This window comes from Leuciscus leuciscus (genome assembly GCF_965113295.1).
Source record: "Leuciscus leuciscus genome assembly, chromosome: 20".
NCBI lineage: Eukaryota > Metazoa > Chordata > Actinopteri > Cypriniformes > Leuciscidae > Leuciscus > Leuciscus leuciscus.
This window is the reverse complement of record NC_138744.1, coordinates 13,379,983-13,396,734: the sequence shown is the minus strand read 5'-3', so window position 1 is coordinate 13,396,734 and position 16,752 is coordinate 13,379,983. Positions and strand designations below refer to the sequence as shown.

The following is a 16,752-nucleotide window of genomic DNA, read 5'->3' as shown; positions in this document are numbered from 1 at the left end:
GACAGCCTTCAGCCTTTACACACACACACACACACACACACACACACACACACACACACACAAAGCAGCCCAGTCAGGCTTGAGCTGATGTGGCCCACAGCGGCCCAACGCCCTCACCACAGAACATGCACGCATATATACACACACACACACACACACACACACTACACTCTCTCTCTCTCTCTCTCTTAAGAGATTTCTGCAGCTGCACCCAACAGGAAACATGCGCCTGTACCACTGGGGGCTTCTGCAAAAGAGACACACATCAGTTTCTCACCATCACACACTCTAAATAAGTATTCACACTCTCACGACTGCATTTTAAACTGCATGGAAACGACTACCTAATCTTAAAAAAAAAAAACAAAAAAAAAAACTTTTGCTTTATTCTAAACACATGCACATTTTTAGGAATAGTTCACCCAAAAATTACTTTTATCTTTTTATGTCAACCCTTGTGCTATTATTTTTTTATAGTATTTGCTTATAGTGATAAGTCGACAAGTTCATAGCAACTACAAATTAATTCAACAAAAAAGAACCACTCAATTGGTTCATGCGACTTGTGCACTATATCCTGTGTCTTCTGAAGTCATATGATACCCAAATTTAAGTTGTTATTCACTGATAATCTTTCCCTCCCGTGAACTCGAGAACCAAAGCAACCAAATCATCCAGTGAGTTGAACCTGAGAACCGGATCACTGAGGTCATATGTTTTGTGCGAGTAAAAGACCTACATTTAAGTTGTTATTTAATGATAATTTCTCCTTCCAGTGAGCTGTTTAACTCGAAAAACCAATCCAGTTCAATTTGCACGCAAATCACTCTTTTGAGCCAGTTCTTTTCAATAAACCTTTGACGTGATTCACAAATTGCTCTCAAATAATGATTATGGGAACTAGCAGCATGAAGGTCCATGAAGATGGAAAAAGGTTTGAGCTTCTGTGGCTATTTTCATGGCCATAAATGTATGGTAAAATCAGAGTTATACCATTTATTTTTGCAAACTCTAAATCTATATTTGGTTTAACAAAAAATTTCTTCAAAAGAGTTAACTGAGTAAATAAGGTTTCTCACAGGGTTAAAAGCAGCCCAATCTAATAAAACATACTTCAATGATAAAGAGTTTTGACAGAAAGAACATGTTGGTGGATATTCTCCTAGTATTAAAAACTTGTGTGTCATCCTGGAATGGCCTATTCTGCAATGGGTATAAACAGTCTGGTCCCATCGATTTGAGAATTGATAGAAACTACTTCTCACCATAAGGGAGAGTAAATAAATGACAGATTTTTTTTAGTTTTGGGTGAACTCTCCTTTTAAATCAAGCAGTGTTCCAGCAATCCTATATGAGATGTTCTTCCACTGCTGTTCTTTTCACGCTAACGTTGAGCAACGCCATCTCGCGTTGGACGGGATGGACACCGGATGGGCACCGTGTGTGTGTTTGTGTGTAAGCCACGTTTTCCTCTCTGGTCAAAGGCAGGAGGTGGTAGAGGGTGCAGCTGTCCCTACCTCTCCTGTCCCACCATCGTCCAGGCAGTTAGCCAGTAGCTTATAGAGATCTGCGAGCCTCTGAACCTCCCTTCATGCTCTCTAGACAGGCACACACACTTTTTCTCTCTCACACATGCTCACTGTCTCCCTATTGATGCGTATTAAGCTAAGCAAAAGACTTGCCATCTCTTGAAGAACTTGTGGATTTACAGTCATCATGGTATTTCCAAGGTATTCTGGACATGGTACCACGGCAATACCATTATATTCTTAAGTACCTTGGAGTACCATTTAAATAACAAGATATTTGAAAGATAATAATTAAGTCAAATTAGCATGGTATTAGCATGGTCTAAATCCATGATGAAGGAGCACTATGTAATAAAACAAAAAATTCGACAAAGGTCAAAATAAATGAGAAGCGTCATGAAAAAAGTCATCGCAATTATAGACATTCCTATTTGGAAGGGATCTTTCTCAGAGGAGTTAGCTGGAAAACAGTTTTTAACAAGGTTTCTGTGAGGAAAAACACACAAATTTACCTGCCCTCCTCAGGGAAAACTAGTCCTGACCAAATAGGGCTATTGACTGAACTACTGCAACCAAATTAACACGGTTCACCAAAGACAGGAAGGAAGGAAAGAAGAGTAGGAGCAAACAAATAAAGGATGAATGAGACCAAAAAACAAACAAAACAATTTCCTGCCACCTTAAAGAGGGAGGATTGTTGGTGGACTTGTATGTCTGTGTTACCTCGATGATGTCTGCGTTGGTCCTGCTTTCGTGCGGCTCATTGTACTCGGTGTATTTGAGGAGCACTTTGTCCATGTCAGTGCTGGCATATTGGAAGAGCTTGTTTGAGTGATTGAAAATAATGAGGGCAATCTCGCAGTCACACAACACACTGAGCTCATAGGCTTTCTTCATCAGACCAAACTTCCGTTTGGTGAAGGTCACCTGTGGAGAGAGAGAGACAGAGAGAGAGAGAGAGAGAGAGAGAGAGAGAGAGAGGCAAGGTTAGACAAGGAGAAAAAGATGATTGAGATGAAGGATGAGAACTGAAAACTACATCTTATGCAATTTTGCTTCTTGGGTGTTTAGATATTTTTATGGGGAAACAAAACAGAAGATACTATCGAAGATTAGAGGCATAGCCTACCCATACAAACCTTCATGTCATTCCATCACCCAATTGACTTTTATATCCAATTACAATAAATGAGGATCAGACCTTTATAAAGTATCATGAATGTGGTCTTCTAAAGTCATATGATAGTCAAAAGATATTCCTGTCAGGAACAGAGTATAGGAATAGAAGTAGCGATGTCCGATGTTGATTTGGATCTTTTGAATAAATCAGTTGGTTTTGAATGATTTGTCCACAAATCAGGCCCAAAGTATATTTCAGTTTGAACATGAATGCTTAGCATACAGTCGAACGCATAGCCTTTCAAAGTATACCCCATTTAAAAGTATGCACGAACACAGGTGCCTCACACATGCGCAACAGCAAGTTTCATCCTTGTCCAGTGTCTGTGCTATTTCTCTCCAGAAATTATGACTGATAAAAAACGTGGGTACTAGTGCTCGTCAATCCAGGCACGTTGTTACGATCTTCGACTGTGGAACAACAGCACCAGGCAAGTGTTGCTCCCTTGTGGACAAAATAAATAGTGCAAAACAAATTCAACCAGCATGTTTGAGCCGAGCGCGGTTAGAAAAATTGTTTACACCACGTACTCTGCACACATTCCCTAGTGTGCATGAAAAAAAAACTAAGTATACTTTTGGCTTCAGACTGTTCTAGTTCTAGAGTTCACTTCACTGAATTAATGATCCGTTGCCAAAGGACAACAGCTCACTGTTGGGGAAGATAGAAATAATGACTTCAAATTTTGTCTGTTTCTCACACAAAGCTATCATATAACTTCAGACCACAGTCCAAAGTTGAAGTGACTACTTTTATGATGCGTCTATACGGTGGTTTTGTGTTGTTTTCGAATCTTGAAAGCTCCAGTCCACATTCATTGTGATAGCTCAGGGTAGGGCTGCACGATTAATCGTATTTTAAGCGCGATAACGATTTCTGCCTCTCTCGATTCATTTAAAAAAAACGTTGCGATATTTGCCTACTCGTTTTTTATCCTGAAAAGGCTTTATTTTTATATTTGCATTAGCTTGCATTGCTAATGTTAACAAGTACCCACTAGCGTTGATGTTTGTGGTTGCCAGATCTAAATAGCTTAAATCTCCCAAATCACCCAAACTTACTTAATCTGTGCAATCTGGCAACCCTGTGCGCGCGCGCTCTACACTGATCTCCACAGCGATATTCTGTTTGCATGAAATTGTTATACAGCCAATATAGTGGCTTGTTTCTTCACAAGCCACTTGTGCTGTTTGTGTGACTAAATCTGTTTCTAAATGAGTTTCACGGTTCTATTTTTTGAAGTTTAAGTTTTTACCAGTTTTCATGATGTGAATCAGTTGAAAACGACAGCCACTGACTGTTTTCAGTGTGTATCAACAAGTAGACTATTTTTCTTTGCAGTACGAATTTGCTGAGCGATCTGGATCTGTACTTTGTCTCATTTCCAACCGAAATGTGTCGCTTAGAAGATCTCATGTGAAGACGCATCACAAAGCGCTCATCTAATGTTAAATCATACCATTTGTATTGACTTGCTGTCTGAGGAAGTTGTCATAGTTGGTTAAATGAAGTCTGATGGTTTGAAATTAACGCTGTCAAATCACTGGCCAATTTGCCATGTTTTTATGTTTACTCACTTTGCTGGGGAAATTCGTGTAAGCCAAATCTGCGCGTATTTTGCGCAAATACTCGTGAGTCATCATGATCTATTAAATACAGTGTATTGCGCAGAATCTGCGCATTTCTGGCTTACTTGAACACACACGTCACTACACAACAAATAACGTTTCGCTTGTTCACTTGCATTGAAGCAATAGCGTAGATTAAAAAGCATTTGGTTAACAGAAAAGACATTGATATTTTACAACATCCTTCATGTTCTTTGTACTGTATTGATCTCCACCTAAAACACATTTTTGGTAAAAAAAAGATGAGAATGAATGAGGAAGGGTGGAGATATCTGGATGACAGGATTTTGTTTGAATAAGAAATGAATGTATGAAATCCAAATTTGAATATAGCCTTATATAAATAAGCTGTGAAATTTCTTTTTTTGGCTAGTAGAATAATAATAAAAATAATTCATTACATTTATATAGCCTGGCGCTTTTCTCTGCGCTTTACATGGAAGGGGGGAATCTCCTCAAGTAGAAGTTCAGTATGGCCGGTAACTTAAATTTTGTAACCAAAATGGCCGTTGGGTGAAAGTTAATTTCAAACCCTGTTTTATATATATATATATATATATATATGAAGAGTTCAGATGCAAAGTGCCATCTGAAATTTTCTTCTAGAATGATAATTTTTATCAAGCTTGTTGATAAAGAAAATTACCTATTAATTGTCATCTAAGTGAAATTACTGAACTTAAATATATATATATATATATATATATAAACCTTTAACTGTCTCTTCTCTTTCTCTGTAGTTTCTCAAATGAGAATAATCGTGATTAATTATCGTGATTATAATTGCGCAAAATAATCGTGATTATCAGTTTAACCATTATCGTTCAGCCCTAGCTAAAGGGTGCATGTCATCCGACAGGTGTCTGTTCTGATGAACCAACTACAAGACCAACTACATTCTTCAAAACATCTCCTTTTGTATTTCACAGAAGAAAGAACGTCATACAGGTTTAAAACCACAAGAGAGTTAATAAATAATGACAGAACTTTTTTAAATATTTGGTGAACTACTCCTATAGGAATTTTTGCAGTGGACTCAGGTTGACTTGAGATTAGCCAGTTCCCTTTCGAAAGGGAACTCTACACTACGTCAGAATGACGCTATGGGGAACGCCTCAGGCGTGACAGGTGTCTGAAATCAAGTATCAACTCACGTCAATCATGTTGACCGGCGACAGCCCGTGAATCATCAGCTTGAATGATTAACGCGCGACCTGGATGTATAAAGGGGAGCCTTGCACACATGACAACATCTTTTCGTCTTCAGGGACTGCTTTGTTTGAATAGAGTATTTTCTCGAGTGCAATCAAAGAAAATGAAACGTACAGAGAAGCAGAGGAATACCTTCCGCAAGTGTGCCGACCCGTGTCCCAGATTTCTGACACCGGAGGATTCACACGATCTGTGCGTGTTCTGCCTGGGTGAAGAGCACGCGCGGGGAGCTCTCGAGGGAGCTTCCTGCGCAAACTGCGAGCGTTTTTCTTTGAGAACGCTCCGCTCTCGTCTGTCTCACTTCTCGAGGGAAGTGAGCGCGGCATCTGAACCCCGCGGTTTTGGTCCCGCTCGGGCTGAGGCTCAGCGGCGCTTGAGTTCGTGGGGCTCTCAGATGGAGCTGGCAGATCAGCTGGAGAGGGGCGTTAACCTCACGGATGATCTGCCAGCTGACGAGGGTGAGTTACAGGTCGATGTGGAAGATGTTTTGTCTCTCTCTGATGGATCTGTAACTGGTTCTCTTCGGGCCGGGCAGGAGTTGGCTGCTGATGATGTCAGTCTGGTTGAGACTGAACCACTTCAGCCCTCCTGCCCAGTGTACGCTGAGCTGGTGGACGTTATGGGGCGCGCCACCAACAGACTGCAGCTGCAGTGGAGGCGCGTCCGGGAGGAACCTGTTCGTGGTGTGTTGGACGATCGGTTCCTCCCCACCCGTAGGCCACCGGCTCGGACGAGCCTTCCATTCCTTCCCGATCTCCACTCTGAGATCGAGAAGGCATGGAAGAACCCGTTCTCTGCGCGCCTTCATTTGCATCAGCGGGCCAGTTTCGCTGCTGTGGAGGGGGCCGCAGAGCACGGGTATGTGTCGATGCCGCCAGTAGACGAGACGTTGGCTAACTATCTCGCCTCTGGTCGGCCATCGTCACTGGGAGCTCCAACCCTGCCATCCAAGCCGCTGAAAACAACATCACGCTTGAATGGCAGAGCGTACACGGCAGCAGGTCAGGCAGGTGCGGTTCTGCACACCCTTGCGGTCCTTCAGGCCTACCAGGCCGACCTGCTGCGGGACCTCGATCAGGGGGCCGGCCTGCCCCCTGACGCGATGGCAGAGCTGCGGCGCACCACGGATTTGGCTCTCCGGGCCACCAAACAGTCAGCCGTTTCCGTCGGTCGTGCGATGGCGGCTATGGTGACCACGGAGAGGCATCTGTGGCTTAACCAGGCCGACATCGGGGAGAAAGAAAAGACCTTTCTCCTCGATTCGCCGGTTTCGCCTTCTGAGCTTTTCGGGCCTTCCGTTGAGACGGTGGTCGATAAGTTCAGGGAGGCGAGGGCGCGCTCTGAGGCATTTAAGAGCTTTATACCGCGGAGGTCCTCGGCTCAGCCCAGGCAGGCGGGAGAGCCTGGTCCGTCGTGGTCTGAGGATCACAGGCAGACCCAGAGGGCCAGTGTCGCTTCCCGTGCGCCCCCTCCTCCTAATAGAGGGGGCAGGGCGCGCAGGAGGCGTAACTCCCGCAGGAGGCAGGATCTCAGGGAGGTGATCCAGAATAAACGTTCTCAGACTGAACGCTAGACATCACCTCCCTGGATCTTGCCCCCGAACCACCATCGTTCCCAGGCTCCTCCTACATCAGGCCTGGGGCAGGGCCCATGATGAGTTCAAGAATTCTCTGATGGCCCGCTTCAGCTTGGTTGATAGGAGCGCCTTCCAACCAGGCTGGTGAAACAGTAAAACTTAGGTTTTTCTGAGTTTCTGAGTCCTGGCGTGCTTCATTCCAAGCACGCCGCAGGCTTTATATTGAGTGAAAATGTTTTGTGCGCAAATAACATTTTTTCTTCTCTTCTTTTTCAGAACTCGTCTCCTGTACAGAGCCTGGGACATATTTGGTAGGCAGGTAATGTATTGTAGTGAGCTGAGCTCCCACATACTGTGGGTATCAGGTTACAGGCCTCATCCGGCCTTCCTGGTTATGAGCTCCCACGTACTGGGTTTCAGGTTACAGGCCTTACTAGGCCTTCCTGAATATGAGCTCCCACTCATGGTGGTCGCCAGGTTACAGGCCTCACCAGGCCTTCCTGAATATGAGCTCCCACATACTGTGGTCGCCAGGTTACAGGCCTCACCCGGCCTTCCTGAATGTGAGCTCCTACATAAGGTGGTTATCAGGTTACAGGCCTCATCCGGCCTTCCTGGTTAGGAGCTCCTACATACTGTGGTTGAATAGGAGCTCCCACATACTGTGGTTGTCAAGTTATAGGCCTCACCAGGCCTTCTTGAATATAGCCCCCACATACTGTGGTTATCAGGGTACAGGCCTCACCCGGCCTTCCTGAATATGAGCTTCCACACACTGTGGTCGCCAGGTTACAGGCTTCACTGCCTTCCTGAGTATTAAGCTCCCACATTCAGTGATCACCAGGCTCTAGGCCTCCTCGGCCTTCCTGGTGATGAGCTTCTACATGTCAGGTTACAGGCCTCATCCGGCCTTCCCGAATGTGAGCTCCCACACACCGTGGTCGCAGGTCTTCCTAGTTATGAGCTTCCTCATGTCAGGTTACAGGCCTCATCCGGCCTTCCTGAATGTGAGTTCCCACATACTGTGGTCACCAGGTTTCAGGCCTCATAGGCCTTCCTGAGTATGAGCTCCCACATTCAGTGGTCACCAGGCTTCAGGCCTCCTAGGCCTTCCTGGTTATGAGTTTCACATGTCAGGTTACAGGCCTCATCCGGCCTTCCTGAATGTGAACTCCCATTCACTGTGGTCGCTAGGGTATAGGCCTCGCTGGTTGTGAGCTTCCACATGTCAGGATGCAGGCTCATCAGGCCTTCCTGAATGTGAGCTCCCACGCATTGTGAAATCCCACATGCTGGGGTCACCAGGTTAGAGGCCTCACCAGGCCTTCCTGGATTTAGAATGAAGTACACGCACTTTCGTTTCGTGCACTTTCTAAAAATCCATATTTATGGTAAGGGTTATGCGCAGTACGCTTCGTTCCCTTTTTTATGTGGTTCAGACTTCGGTTCTTCACCTCTGGTCCCACTCTAGATGCGTCTTGCTGTCGCAAAGTATTACGACAGGCGCCTCCCTTTCAGGCTATCTCCCACATTTTGTGGTAACAGGCCTCGTTAGGCCTTTCTGAAGGTAGCCCCACGTTTTTGTGGCTGTCAGGTTACAGGCCTCTCCGGCCTTCCTGAATACAAGCTCCCACTTACTGTGGTCGCCAGGTTTTAGGCCTCACAGGCCTTCCTGAGTATGAGCTCCCACATACTGTGGTCGCCAGGTTAGAGGCCTCACCAGGCCTTCCTGGATTCAGACTGGCATAAGTACACGCACTTTCGTTTCGTGTACTTTCTTGAATCCATATTTATGGTAAGGGTAATGCGCTTCCGCTTCATTCCCTTTTTTACGTGGCTCAGACCCCGGTTCTTCACCTCGAGTCCCACTCTAAATGCGTCTTGTTGTCACCATGTTTTACGACAGACGCCTACCTTTTAAGCTATCTCCCACATTCTGTGGTTACAGGCTTTGTTAGGCCTTTCTGAAGGTAGCTCCACATTGTGTGGCTGTCAGGTTACAGGCCTCTCCGGCCTTCCTGTAAACGAGCTCCCACTTACTGTGGTCGCCAGGTTAGAGGCCTCACCAGGCCTTCCTGGATTCAGACTGGCATAAGTACACGCACTTTCGTTTCATGTACTTTTTTGAATCCATATTTATGGTAAGGGTAATGCGCTTCTGCTTCATTCCCTTTTTTACGTGGCTCAGACTCCGGTTCTTCACTTGGGTCCCACTCTAGATGCGTCTTGCTGTCGCAATGTTTTACGACAGGCGCCTCCCTTTCAAGCTATCTCCCACATTTTGTGGTAACAGGCCTCATTAGGCCTTTCTGAAGGTAGCCCCACATTGTGTGGTTGTCAGGTTACAGGCCTCTCCGGCCTTCCTGAATACGAGCTCCCACTTACTGTGGTCACCAGGTTTCAGGCCTCTCAGGCCTTCCTGAGTATGAGCTCCCACATATTGTGGTCGCCGGGTTACAGGCCTCACCGGCCTTCCTGATATGAGCCCTCATGTACTGGAGCTCTCCATATGAGGAGGTCATCAGGTCTTAGGTCTCAGTAGACCTTCCTGGTTTGAACCCTCTCTTACTTCACCAGTGTTCGGAGCGAGCACTGGGTAGACCCGTGGATTGAGTGGACGACTTCCGTCGTTTCTTGAGGTTGAGTCACACTCTCCGGGAGATCCCGTCTCTGTGTTCCGGAACTGAATGGTTTCTGCCAGCTTCGCAGGCCTTTGGTTTCTGGATGCCTTATCCAAGGCAACTTCCAGAGGCTCTGTCTCGGACAGACAGGCTATGGCCAGACTGTGTGTCTTAGTATAGATCACCAGGCCAGCCTGGTGGTATTTCAGGTGGCACGCTCCCCTGAATAGTGACTGGCTGGGGGTCCCTTGGGTCCCCTAGCCACACTCCCTAGAAGTGACCCCTTCTATTGGAAGCTGTGGTCCTAAGCCTTTGAGCTGGCCCAGATATACCCCCCATTAACTGTGTTCTGGCGGTCTCTTGGGTCATTAGCTTGGGCTATGACCGGTAGGGAGTGCTGTCACTGACAGCCCGATGTGACCTAGGGGTGAGTGGTTCCAGTGTTTTCTAATTACTGGTTCGGACAGTTGTCACTGCCTTTGGGCATGCACTCCCCTCAGCATGGTGGAGTTGGTATATCGTTCCCCATAGCGTCATTCTGACGTAGTGTAGAGTTCCCTTTCGAAAGGGAACGTCTCAGGTTACGACTGTAACCTATGTTCCCTGAGAACAGGGAACGAGACACTACGTCTCCCTGCCATGCCTCGGGGCCTGCCTGCAACAGTCCCTTCAGACGATAGGATGTTGTCATGTGTGCAAGGCTCCCCTTTATACATCCAGGTCGCGCGTTAATCATTCAAGCTGATGATTCACGGGCTGTCGCCGGTCAACATGATTGACGTGAGTTGATACTTGATTTCAGACACCTGTCACGCCTGAGGCGTTCCCCATAGCGTCATTCTGACGTAGTGTCTCGTTCCCTGTTCTCAGGGAACATAGGTTACAGTCGTAACCTGAGACGTTCTTCTCTCTCTGAACTGACTAGGAAACTTTCAACCATTTTTTGCTCCCTGCTACCAAAAGTTTTTCTGTTCAAATCCAAGACTCCTTAACCTTAAGAGCTTGACAGTGTTAGCAGAGCAGTGATTGCATCTCTGTAAATAAAAGCCCTTTTCCATTAGCTGAAAGAATCTCCTCCACCTCAACAATCAGGGAGCTGATGTTCCCTCTCTCCACACCAGCACCAGGATAAACACCAGAAACATAATTGCCTTCAAAAATAGAATTTGCAGGTAACCAATGGCAACAGGAGAACACAACTTTATTATTGTGAAGAATGTTGAGACGCAGCGACCCGACTTCTTTCCGCTCCTCTCTCGATCCAATTAACCTCAGGGCCGAATGCTTACCTACTGACCTTTACCGCACACACAGACTCGATCTCGCTCTCTCACCTGCTGCTGTCTGTCAATTCTGGATACCCTCTGTTCTTCTACACCTCTCCTATACTTGCCTCGATCCAAGAATTTGGTAATTAAAAGGCACAATTTATTACAGCAAAAACTGTAGTTCAGATTATCGTCTCACACTCTTTAATTCTTTAATCGCCCGGGATGTGCAAAGGACGAGCTGTGCAAAGCAAGATCATTTTCTGAAAGAAATCTCAATTAAAAGTGATATTTAATACAAAATGGGGCCTAATCTGGGTCAGACAAACTGCAAGACTTTTTTTGTAACTTATAAAAATCTGATTAGTCAGGCACACCTGAGGGAGACAGAGAGCGCTGACACAGCGAAGCAGGCTAAGGTTGAGTATGCACACCTGGTCCGGTCAGAGTGACTACACCTATCAGCACAACTGCGACCAAAAACACATTCCCAACACACTCACAGCCATCTTTTTAATATCTAAAACATGGAGGAAAATACTACACACTGGCGAGTTTAAAACTAATCTGAACAGTAAATTACTTTAAAAGCTTTCAAAATGATACTGTTATGAAGTTTGTGATTTAACTGGTTTTATATGCTAGATTTTCCTATTTTACCACAGGGCGCAAATAGAGCAGAAGATGAGCCAGCGGGAACACATTACCAACACCACAACAAAATAGCACAAATGAACACTTGTTCTTCTTATGTGCTCATCTACAGATAGTCCTGGCAACAAGTGAATTTAGGAATTACATTATAAAGTACTATATGAAAAGATATTTGATTTGCTTAATATCCAATATCGTCCGAATCTGATTAATAAAAAAAATTACGCTAATAAAACTAAATACTAAACCTAAGACTAAATCTCAATGAAATTGAAAAACCACAACAATGTTTTAAAAAGCACCCTAAGGGAAGTTAATTTGTACTTGTCTCTGCCCATTAAAATGATATAGGAGAAAGTATTTACATATAAAAAAAATCCAACTTAACTACAAATCAATGAAAATTACTTTTAAGCATTGAAGGAGCAAGATTTGATTTTTTTTGTCTCACGTTGATTACCTTGCACAAGATATCTAAACTACAGATTCAACTTAAGGCAACTCACAAGAGTCATAACCAATAAAAATGATTTCAGTTCAAATGCCAATAATCACTTCCAGGCTCTCCTGCGTATATTTGGTGTGTTTTTTATTTAGAGAAAGCTCCTGAAATGAATTATTTTCACTTACATAATCAAAACTGAAAGGAATTCTACTATGTTAAACTAAAAACACTGTCATTGCAGACACTCAGGCTGTCCACTCACCTGTCTGTTACGCTCGTCTGTAATTCGCTGAATCTGGATCTTTTTCCTCCCCATGGCTGCTGTGATTGGCCGAACAGGGGTGGGGGCAAGGTTGGGGGTGTGGTGAGGTCAGAGGTTAAAATTTCTTGAGGCAGTTACAGGAGCACAAATAGCGACTAGTCGCCTCTATGTATGAAGATGTGTGTGTGTGAGAGAGTCTCTCTCTCTCTCTCTCTCTCTCTCCGTATGCCACCTGTCTGAGGCAGCTGGGCTCACCCGTCTTCCTCCACTGATATAAAAAGGAAGGAGGGAAGAAGAAAGAAAGTGTGTGGCCTCCTGGTAGGGCCTTCAGATCATGGTCTGCTCAGGGTGCATGTCATCCGACAGGTGTCTGTTCTGATTCCAAACCCCCTGGAAAAATCTGATGATGAAGATGATGATGGTCTTGTGATGAATTCTGTGAAAGAAAAGAGAAACAGAACTTAAAAACAAAACTGGTATGGAAGCAAAGTATTAGGGTATGAAATTACATAACTATTTTCATGATAAGATCGAAGAATTTTAGTACAAAAGGAAAAAAAGATCTTTCAATTTGATATTTGCTAAAATACACTACAGTTTGGAGTCAGTAAGGTTTTTAAATGTTTTTCAAAGAAGTCTCTTATGCTCACCAAGGCTATTTTTTTTATTCAAAAATAGTAAAAAAAAAAAAAAGAAAAAAAAAAAGAGTAATATTGTGGAATGTTATTACAATAAAATAAACTGTTTTCTATTTCAATTTTTAAAATGTAAATGATTCCTGTCATCATTTCAGTCTTCTGTATCACATGATCCTTCAGAAAACATTCTAATGTGCTGATTTGGTGCACAAAAATGAAATCTTTCTTATTATTATCAGTTGAAAACAGTTAGCTGCCTAATATTTTTATGTAGTACATAATCATTTTGTTTTATTTTTAGGATTCTTCGATGAATTGAAAGTTCAAACAAACAGTATTTATTTAAAATAGAAATCTTTTGCAACACTGTAGATTTCTTTACAGTAACTTTTGCTCAATTTAATGTATTCTTGCTGAAAACAATATAAATTTCAATCTAACTGACCCCAAACTTTTTAATGGTAATGTATAATAATATTTGCAACATTTTATATAATTAATTGTGCTAAATTAACAACCCAGTAAAGTGCAGCAGAATTTTTCTCTCACATTCTGCTACCTGCTTCTGTACTTTTATGATAAAAAGTCTTGATTAAAGATTATTATTCTTAATCAATTTCTAACACAAAACCTTAACCGGTGAGCCTGTCAAATATTCCTGTGGTCTGTGATTATTCTGTCACTCACCCCCATATTTTAGCAAAGGGTGAATTTCAACCCTCCAACGGTCAAGCCTCCAAACTTTAGGATTCCCACACTGTCTAGTTAGTAAATTTCCATTCTTTTTTCTCGGTTTTATAGAGATTGGACTCACAAAGAGTCATTTCTAGCAGAACTAATTAAATACTAGAAAAAGATATTAACCAGAGAAAACCTTTTCAGATTTTGTTAATTTCACATGGGAACCCTTATAAAGATTTGCCTGGACAGAATAGGCAAACCTCAACTCCACCATAGCTGGGTTTCCCCCAAACCACACATAGCATGACATCCACATATACGGCTGGGCAAAAACCCTTTCTGCATTATGAGTTCTCGTTCACAAACCGCTGACGCTGATATCGCTTACAGATCTAAAGCATCTTCACCTGCAGAAAAACACCTGCTGAAATGTCTCTGTGCTTGAGTGGTTCATCCAACAGCTCTCTCAGTGTTCTCTCGCAAATAAGTCACCCTTTTAGCCGTTTAGTCAACATGAGTATTTTAGCTGCGTTTGAAGGTTAAGGTCATTTTTCACTTTGTAATAATAATAATTTAAGAAACATGTAGAAACAAACAGTGAGAACAGATGCCTTGAAGCGTGACGGCACAAGTTTGTTTGTGTGCGTGTGTGAATGAATGGCTGCATGAATACATTTACTGCTGCCTAAGAATTGTCATATGGGGCAAGATAATTTTAAAACATGCTATTATTATCTCTGCCTTCGATTAAAAAAACAACAACCCAGGGCTTAAAACAGAATTCTATATATACAACGAGACTGTACAACACTCACGCTCACACATCAACACATGACTGCTGACACAAGCAGACTCCCTGATCAGGAAGGCCTGCAAACTTCCTCATTTCCCCTTTTCGGGGTCAGAGTGCACATGCTCGGAGACAATCTTAAGTGCGCAATTTGAGTTTGAACAACTTGAATTACGAGCTGTCATTTCCTTGCCACCTTCCATGCAATAAAGATCAGCACAAAGCCCATATTTTACCCTTCAGTCCAGACTTAATGTCAATTTTAGGCCTCTTGAATAAGTGTAGTCCAGAGTAACCAAAAGAGCAACTGGAAAAGCTCTTCCACCTTGTTCCTGCCAAACAAATTCCTTCTGGTAAAGTAAACACTTTTAAAGGTTCGCCGTTAGTTCGATTTAACGTGTTAGAATTACATCATAACAATTCTGATTGGCCGATGGCACCGTGAGAACGCAAAAGTAGGACCTCTCCTGAGCTATTTATTCTGTCTGAGCAACAGACAGGAAATTAACATCACCATTACAATCGCAAGTAAACTGAATAAAACAACAACAAAAATTACTGCAATTTTTTGCCCCATAACTGCGTAGTTATGGCATTTGAACAATGGCAAGGTGATGGCTGCACGGAAAAAACACAAAGAATGTTTGTTAAAAGGAAGACGTGAACAGGAACCACCTTTTAACTGTGATATTCATCTACATCTCCGATATTGATGCTTTTGGACACCTAGTGGCAGTCGCACTCAACTTTCAAAATGGTCGTGAAGCTGCCATTACCCTTCACAAAATCATCATGTTAAAATGAACGAATAAAGAATATATCCATATCCACATCCAATACATTGAATTGAAAGAAAAAATTTGCATTAATCATAAAACTATTACCATAACATCCAGTCTGGCGGTCGCATTCAATCTAGCTGCAAAAGTTCAAATTTCAATGCAACCGAAGCTCAAATCTGGCTTGAAAATTCCACATATTCAAAGTAAAGTAACTTCATGTGGCTCCCATACTTCGCTCCATTGGAAATTAATGACTTTTGGTATATCGTTCATCAGAGATAATAAAAAGGACGTAAACTAAAGAAACAAAAGCCATGCACTCCTCGAACTTCAGTGTTCTTATTTCATGACAAACAACTGAGAAAGACATCCAGGACTACATATTCACTGTCATTTTTATTTGTTCCAACAGAAAAGGTCAGAACGCACTAGCTCACGTCTTCATCACTTCTTCTTTCACAGTAAAACACTGAATGTGTGTGTGTGTGTGTGTGTGTGTGTGTGTGCATGTTTACGTGCGATTTTTGTCTCCAAATGGAGAGGATGTGTCGACAGGAAAGATTTCCGCGGCAGGCCATCAGCAGCACAGGCTTTAGTTCAAAGCAACTCGGAGTTTGTGTGTGTTTTGGTCTGCGGGGCCAACACATGAAAAGACTTCTTTATCTGCAATGAGAGTCGGAGTTTGACCTTTCACCCTGTGAGCGCTGAGAGGGGCTAATTCCCAGCTCTGATCTCAGTTGCTTCATGAGGGACCTGGAAAGTGTCCTCAGACTGCGGTTCCTCACAGTCAGACTCTCTAACCGCAGAGAATTCATGAAGTACCGTTTGATAATGCTTTTAATTGATCAATTTCTTTTTAATCGAGGGGTTTTCAAACTGGGGCCCAGGGGCCTACTAAAGGGTGCTAGGGTGTCCACAAAAAAACAAGGGGGGAAATTTCTTGCTGTCAAAGTTAACTTAATACATTAATTAAATATTTAATTTAATGGAATAATTTAACACATATAAATAAAACAATCAAGGAATTATTAAAATAAATAAATTAAATACATGAATAATAAATTATTAGAATATTTTATTTTTTGCATAGCATTAGTAAAAAAAAAAAAAAAAAGGTAAACATTTAAAATAAAATCTGCATAAAATTTTGTTTTTAGCACATTGCTATGCGGTTGGTAGGACGTGCTACAAGTCAATAGAGTCCAGATACTGCATGGGTTACTCCTTCAGAAAGTCCAATCACTTTTTTAATGCGGTTTATCAACCGCCAGGTTAAAATTCCAAGTCTGATTGCTGAGAAAAATAAAAGCACTACAAGGCAAAGTTTAATACTTAGGGTTTGTTCAGATCTCTACCCCAAATATGAACATTAAGCACCACTAATAAACAATAAAGAAAAACAAAGAAGATTACAGATAAAACATCAGCTCCTTTCTGTTTTCAATACTAGGGGAACCCCCTGCAACGGAGACAAACACCTTCTTAT

At 42.8% G+C, this 16,752-nt stretch overlaps 1 protein-coding gene across 13 annotated transcripts in view; it reads right to left on the bottom strand.

Moving 5' to 3' along the window:
• mef2d (myocyte enhancer factor 2d) overlaps positions 1–16,752 on the bottom strand; it is a 66,371-nt gene that overhangs the window by 29,871 nt on the left and 19,748 nt on the right. For all 13 annotated transcript variants that reach the window (XM_082149173.1, XM_082149166.1, XM_082149175.1 and 10 more), the window contains exons 2-3: positions 12,376–12,811; positions 2,253–2,456 (exon numbers count right to left, since the gene is read on the bottom strand). In XM_082149173.1, the coding sequence (XP_082005299.1) occupies positions 2,253–2,456; positions 12,376–12,429 (258 nt within the window). In that variant the 5' untranslated portion in view covers positions 12,430–12,811. The remainder of the gene's footprint in view (positions 1–2,252; positions 2,457–12,375; positions 12,812–16,752) is intronic.